The 7,500-nt window shown below is 44.6% G+C and overlaps 1 protein-coding gene across 1 annotated transcript in view; it reads left to right on the top strand.

Annotated features, from left to right (window-relative positions):
- Nucleotides 1-7,500, top strand: part of LOC134071730 (low-density lipoprotein receptor-related protein 1B-like) — a 250,591-nt gene that overhangs the window by 38,369 nt on the left and 204,722 nt on the right. Inside the window, exons 13-14 of the mRNA XM_062528566.1 lie at nt 4,431-4,650; nt 5,139-5,328. Of these exons, the coding sequence (XP_062384550.1) occupies nt 4,431-4,650; nt 5,139-5,328 (410 nt within the window). The remainder of the gene's footprint in view (nt 1-4,430; nt 4,651-5,138; nt 5,329-7,500) is intronic.

The raw sequence follows: 7,500 nt of genomic DNA, 5'->3' as shown, positions 1-7,500 counted from the left end.
GATTAATTTTCTTGTTGTTGATTTCTCAAGTCATGTGATGGATTTCAGATTCAAAGCTGTTATCAGTTATAGAAGTGGTTGTAAAGGATTTCTATTCAGCTCACTCAGAATTGTTTTGTTTTTTCCAAACGCAATTAGGCAATTGTTTGCTCAACATACACTACAAGGCATTCTTTTCATATTTCACTGCTTTTCATTGAGGGTCCTTGGAACCGCTTATATAAATTGGAGTCTCTTTTAAACTGGATCGGGAACAACTTGTACTGAACCAACGACGGCTACAGGAAAACAAAGATGAACTGGAGTCAAATACCTTGTTTGTTTACGCAAACCTGGCCAATAAAGAATTCTGAAATACTGTAGCTGCAAGTTGCAGCCTACTGATGCTTTAGTGGGCTTTAAACTAAACACCTACAGTACTTGCTGAAAGAAGAGCATTAGACTAGTTTCATGTGGGACTTATGGAGTTAGAAGAATCTTTTACATCAATGTCACATTTTCCTTCTTATGGCGGATGAGATGGCCTTCTGCAGGATGGCAGGGAAAAAAAGACTCTTTTTTTGAAGAGGCCTTGGGTGCATTTATTTTGAAATAAATGAAAGATAGAAAGGGAACACAAAAGCAAATGCACTGGATGGCGTATAGAGTGTAAGAGAGAGAGAGAGTGAAGACTAGAGATGAAAAGCTGTAGGCATTGAGGTGAGCCAAATGAAGGTTTTGCATTAGGGAAACGTGAGCTTTTCAGGGGAAAAAACACGCTGTTCAATTGTGGACGAGGTGTGCCAATGCCATTGCCATTTTGAATGTAATTGTATGTGTGTGTGTGTGTGTGTGTGTGTGTGTGTGTGTGTGTGTGTGTGTGTGCGTGCGCGTGCCTGTGTGTGTCTTTTGGAATCTGTACGTCTTTTTTTGTAAGAGAAGTCAAGGGGACGGAAGCAAAGAGGAGGGTGTGAGGTCAGAACAGTAATGCGCTATATTGCAGTCCTTGCACTTTTATGAAGCCTTAGCTCTGTTATAAGAGGCTTACATGAAAAAAGGAAGCAAAGAAAAGAAATAGCAGAGAAATAGGAGAAAAAGCAGCTCTTGACATTGTCTTGCCTTGCTTTGCTTTGCAATTCTCAACATTGTCTCGCCTTGCATTGCTTTGCAATTCTTAACATTGATTTTCAGCTATTTCTTTATATGTTTGCTGCATGGATTTGAGCATTGTAACTGTAGAGAAAAGCACTATCACATTTTGTGCTGGAAAGTTTTATATTGGGAATTTTATGTTGGGAAATGGAAACTTTAACTCAGAGTTTTTTTTTTTTTCAGTTGTATAGTCTGCCACTAAGAGATTCATACATACAGTATATATCATGGTACATTTAGATATATCACATGTCGGACAAAGTTTACAAAACAATAAGACAGTTTGGTTTGGTTTAAATGTGTGTGATAGTCTTGTAAGCCTATTGTGGTAGATATCCAATCAGTAATCACAAAAATGACACGTGATTTTGATCTAGTCGTGGGCAGCTTTTCCTCTCTCTCTGTGTCGGAGCTGACTGGCTTTGAAAGCCATCGTCATCATCCAGGAGTCGTCTCCAGACTGTGAACGCTCGTCATGAAAATGCCCGAGTCCGTCTGGGCCCCCGCAAGACTTGTTCCTCTCGTGTCGCCGTGTGTCACCGCGTGTTAGCCACACGTAAGGCCCCTGGAGAAGTCCAGCGGCGATAACAGTTCAGAAGACAAAGCGCAACCTGAGGGATTTGTTCCTCCTCTCCTCTCCTCTCCTCTCCTCTCCTCTCCTCTCCTCTCCTCTCCTCTCCTCTCCTCTCCTCTCCTCTCCTCTCCGCTCCACTCCTCTCCTCTCCTCTCCTCTCCGCTCCACTCCTCTCCTCTCCTCTCCTCTCCTCTCCTCTCCTCTCCTCTCCACTCCACTCAGTCACTCTGTGTGTCCCTTTGGTGCTTGTCAACATCCTGCCCACCCCACACACTCACACACACACACACACACACACACACAGACACACCACCCACCCTCCTGTCCCCGTGCGCTTGCTGTTACCTTGTCATATCAGTGTACCTCCCGTGTCACTTCCTGTCTGGCCTCAGTCGATAAGACACAGCGTTAGCGCTCGGCGCTCGCCGTCGTGGCAGACGCTGCCTTGTCTCGGAACGCTCCCTCCCTCTCCCGCCGCACTCCTCCGCTCCGACTCCTCCGTTCTCTCCCTTCACTTCCTCTCTCTCTCTCTCTCTCTCTCTCTCTCTCTCTCTCTCTCTCTCTCTCTCTCTCTGTTCTCTCGCTTCTCGGGCGGCAGAAGGAGCCGTCAGTCACAGTCAGGCCAGCCATGCATAATGCAGCAGGGGTCAAGGGTCAAACCCACACGGCAGTAGGACGCCAGCGGGACGCCAGGGGGACACGCAGGGACACCCACCACCACCACCACCACCACCACACACACACACACACACACACACACACACACACACAGATACACACACACACACACACACACACACACACACACACACACACACACACACACACACAGATACACACACACACACACACACACACACACACACACACAGATACACACACACACACACACACACACACACACACACACACACACACACACACACCTACACACAGATACACACAGAAACACACTCGTACACAAACACAAATACATAAACTCTATAGACTCACACACACACACACACACACACACACACACACACACACACACACACACACACACACACACACACACACACACACACATCCCCTCCTTGGGCCACCGTCCCAGTCCTCCTCCATCTCCGTCCAAACTGTCACACAGCACAGCCAGATCCGGCCGGTGATAATAGGAGTCTGCATAAAGCAGGAGACCTTGTCTATGGGTGTGTGTGTGTGTGTGTGTGTGTGTGTGTGTGTTTGTTTATTTACTTTGGAGGGGAGATGGTATCTAAGCACTGACCTTTACATTTTGTGGAGGAAGACAAAGATAAACGAGGCCAGGTTTAACTGGTTCGGAGTGAGGACAGGCATGCTTATGAAAGGTCAAAGGTCATTATGCAGAGAAACAGAATTATGTATGCTGGTGAGATACTGTTATGTTATGGTATGGTATGTTATTCTAGGTGAGGTTAGGTCAGGTGTGGTTGAGTTAAGTTAAAGTGTAATGCCAGCAAAAATGGACAAAAATGTGTTTTTATGCATGGAAATACGACTAAGCGGTGGAAGAAGAAGGCTATTTTTCGTTGATCACGCACTACAGAGCTAGTACGGGCAAAAGCTATAGCCCGCATTTCTTAACCACTGATACCTGTGCCAAACCTCAGCAGCAGCTTGCTCTAGGTGAGCGATGAAAAATACTTCTTCCACTGCGTAGTTGATGTATTTTCTTTTTTTTTTTAAAGTATATTTTTTTGGCCTTTTTGCCTTTATTAGTATAGGACAGTGAAGAGGTAGACAGGAAACAAGTGGGAGAGAGATGGGGTGGGATTGGGATATGACCGCAGGCTGGATTCGAACCTGGGTCCCCATGGGCACTCGGACCCGTAAATGGTATGGGCGCTGTAGCATGCTGCGCCACAGCGCCCCCAATAGTTGATGTATTTTCATTCAGAAAAACACATTTTTGTCCATTTTCGCCCGAGTTACACTTTAAGCTGTGTCGTGTCATGTCGTGTCATGTCGTGTCATGTCTTCTGCTTCAGATCCCATCTCTTTCCTCCCTCTACTCCTCATCACAGCAGCTCAATACTGGGGCGTATGTGTGTCTAGTTAAATACTGCTCCTTTGCACAGAGGCAGCTGTTAATGAACTAACTGAGTAATTAACCTTTCAGTAAACTCATCTACTCACCCCTCTCCCCCCCCACACAACTATCTCCCCCTCTCCTTGAAGACAGCCAGTTGCAACCAGGCAGTGACAGAGTTTAAAGACCATATACGATAGACTAGAGAGTTCTTTCAGGCAGCCTATAGAGTAGTTTTCTCTATTGAAGCATGGCAGTGATATCAGTACATGAGTAGTTACTCTATAATAAAGTCTGAAAGGGAGAGAGTCATATCATTGGAATGATAGGGACCATATCATACCTGATTGAAGAATTTACACTAAAATTGGCTTTGCATGCCTGGCCAGCTAGTTCAGGAAAAAAAAAAGCGTACACATAGGCCTAACAGAAGATACAAATACATGTACACATCTTCCTGATATACATTCACACACACAAATAGTTGTAATGGAAGACCAAAGTGTTGGTTTGTTTTTTTCAGCAACATCCAATATTCTTATCATGCAGGTGAAGAAATAAAGAGATGTATGTAGAGGTCAGTAGAAATACTTAGGCTACTGAATGACTACTGAATACTGAACGAATCACTATTTTGGTCTCTCTTTCTCTCTCTCTCTCTCTCTCTTTGCTGAACAGCTGGATGTACTGGACAGACTGGGAGGAGGATGAGGTGAACGACAGCATCGGTCGTATCGAGAAGGCGTGGATGGACGGCTCACACCGGCAAATCTTCGTCACGTCCAACATGTTGTGGCCCAACGGGCTGGCCCTGGACCACGCCATCGGCGTCCTGTACTGGTGCGACGCCTACTACGACCACATCGAGCGCATCTTCCTCAACGGCACCCACAGAACGGTCAGTACATGAGTGAGTGAGTGCGTTCTTATTTGATTTGTTTTTTTTTGTGATTGACATTGTTTTCATCATTCATAAAGCTCTAATAAGAGAGAAATTGAAACATTTTTTTTTAAATTAGCGCTTAACGCCGTAATGAACTGTACATGTTACTTTGTGATGATGAAATGCTTGATGTTAAAAGTCTGAATCCCTTGGCTCTGCCAATCATCAGCAAACCCTTTTGAAGATAATTTGTGTCCTTAATTTGATTGATTCTTTCAACTAATGAAACTTCAGTACAAAGCCAAATCACTTGCGGTGCCTCAGAAGCCTTGAGCAAATAAAAAAAAACTGTTTTTGAGGTTTTAGGTGTGAAATGTAAATACATATGTGGTTACGAAGAGTTTTAAAACATGAATGATTTATTATTATTGCAATTTTTTACTTTTTCCAAAAAAAAAAAATTGGAAAAGTTTTGCTCACTTCAAAGCTCTGTCCTTGTGCAGGTGGTGTACAACGGGAAAGAGGTCAACCACCCGTTCGGGATCACACAGCACCTGAACCACATATTCTGGACGGACTACATGAACGGGTCCATCTTCCAGCTGAACCTCCAGACGGCCCAGGTGAACCTGATGAGGACCGAGCGGCCGCCACTGTTTGGACTCAGAGTGTATGATGCTCAAAGTCAACAAGGTGAGGGATCTTTGGGACATCTCTGCCATGGCCTTTACCTGTCAATCATTGTATCACTTCCGGGGCGGTGGTAGCGTAATGGCTAAGGAACTGAGCTAGCATAGCCTGAATAGTCTTGGGTTCAATTCCCAGCTTCCATCATTGTGCACTTGAGTAAGGTTGAGTTGAGTAAGCCCTAGTCGCCCTGGGGACAATGGTCCTGCTATGTAATTATGTTCTCTTCAAAGTCACTTTGAATAAAAGCGTCTGCTAAATGAATCAATGTAAAATTAAATCTGGTTCTCTCTTTCTCAATCTTTCTGTTCTCTTCTTTTTCTATGTCCTCCTCTCATTATCCCAAGGAAGATTTATAATATATCTGTAGATATTCATACATCTGTGGCTTATCCCCTCCGTACTGTATATGTCTCCTTCTACAACTTTTGTTTTCTCTCTCTCTCTCTCTCTCTCTCTCTCTCTCTCTCTCTCTCTCTCTCACTCTGTCTCTCTCTCCGTTCATTATCCCCAGGATGTTGAAAACTTTGTGATGCATTTCTGGCTTGTCTTTCTCGTTTCCTTCTCCCTCTCTCGGGGTGAATTGTCATCTTTATCACAACACTGTAACAACCGTATAATGATGCCATAACTATATGAATGTCCACCGACTAATCAAGTAAAACCTCTCAGAAATGTAATTTTCTTGATTTAATGTGATGCCTTGAACATTCCTTATTTGGATTCTGGTCAACTGCTGTTGTTTTCACTTTTCACGCTCTTGCCAGCAATAACCAACTATATTGTTCTTCATGTAGTTATGGCTAGTGTGAGCTGTGGATGGTTAAATGGGGTTGACCCAATACTTTTTAGCCTAAAAGGCTTTCTAGCCTTCCTTTGACAAGACAAAGAAGAGATGAAAGATGAGTGAGGGAGAGAGATGGAGATTGGCCTCAGGAAGTGACCTTGGCCACAGGAAGTGACCTCAGACTTGAGCCTGGCTACACATGGGAACTGGGCCCATTCATGGCACTGCTGCTGAGTGATATATGAAACTGTACTATTTACAGTAACTGTTGTACTTATCGTTGGCAGTGTGAACCGGCCTGACCCCCACCCCTCTCCCTCTCCCTCTCCCTATCTCTCTCTCCCTCCCTTCCTCCCTCTCTCTCCCACCCTCTCTCTCTCTCTGTCCCTCTCTCTCTCTATCGTGTCTTGCCCTCCTCCTGTTTCTGACATTCTCTTTGTTCTCCTTCCCTCTCCTCATGTCTGTCCTGCCCTATTACTTACACTCTTTCTGTCCCTCTTTCTTTATGTCCTTGTCCTCTTCATCTCTCCTTCTCTCTCTCTCTCTCTCTCTCTTGCTCTCTTCATCCCCCTTTTGATATATGCTGAGGCCTGTCGGCCTCAGCTGGGCTTTAGCACCAAGATCCCGTTCACCTTTCAAAGGGCAGAGTCTGTCTGAAAACAAATGCCACCCTGACGCTAGCCTGGTGTTTTAATTAGAAAGTCTCCGCAGATGGACTCAGCACATTCTCAGAGCCGGCTCGGCTAATGGTAATTTTAACCTTAACAGGTCGGGCCGTAAGCACTTTTTGTGTGCTTTTCATGATCTTAAAACACTTAGAAACGTGGGGCTCAGTCAGTGGTATTTGAAACAGTCCTAATTATGTGTCATGGAGGTGCAGCCCTTTGTTAGCACAGGGTAGCTCACAGCATAGAGGGGGTGCGCTAATGGCCAATATCTCCCCCTTTGTTCATTTATCACGCCCCATTTTAAGGTTATTAGCCCCATCTGCTCCATATCATTTTCTATTTTATTCTGAAGAAGTATGAGGTTAGTTTCCACATCATTTTATTTTTCATAGTGTGATTTTATCACTAATTCAGCGTGACGGACAAATATTTCATAAAAATGATTAACTGTGCGGGCCGTGTCTTAGTTGTGATTTGCGACTTTTGAGGAACACCCACAAAAACTTCAACCGATCACCCAAGCAAGCATACCGCACCACTGATTCCACACATGGAGAACACAATGAAGAGGTTCACCTTGGAAGTTTGGAACTTTTTGAAGACGCAAAAGTTGCTTGTGACTTTATGGAATTTGTGTCACGTTCATTCTGTCTCATCTGTCATGTGTGTTAAATATTTACTCAGTCATCATCAGACGTACACGACGCCAGGCGCAATGTTGCG

Source organism: Sardina pilchardus, chromosome 23 (assembly GCF_963854185.1).
Source record: "Sardina pilchardus chromosome 23, fSarPil1.1, whole genome shotgun sequence".
NCBI lineage: Eukaryota > Metazoa > Chordata > Actinopteri > Clupeiformes > Clupeidae > Sardina > Sardina pilchardus.
The sequence above is the reverse complement of the archived record's forward strand: the minus strand, read 5'-3'. Positions and strand labels throughout refer to the sequence as shown.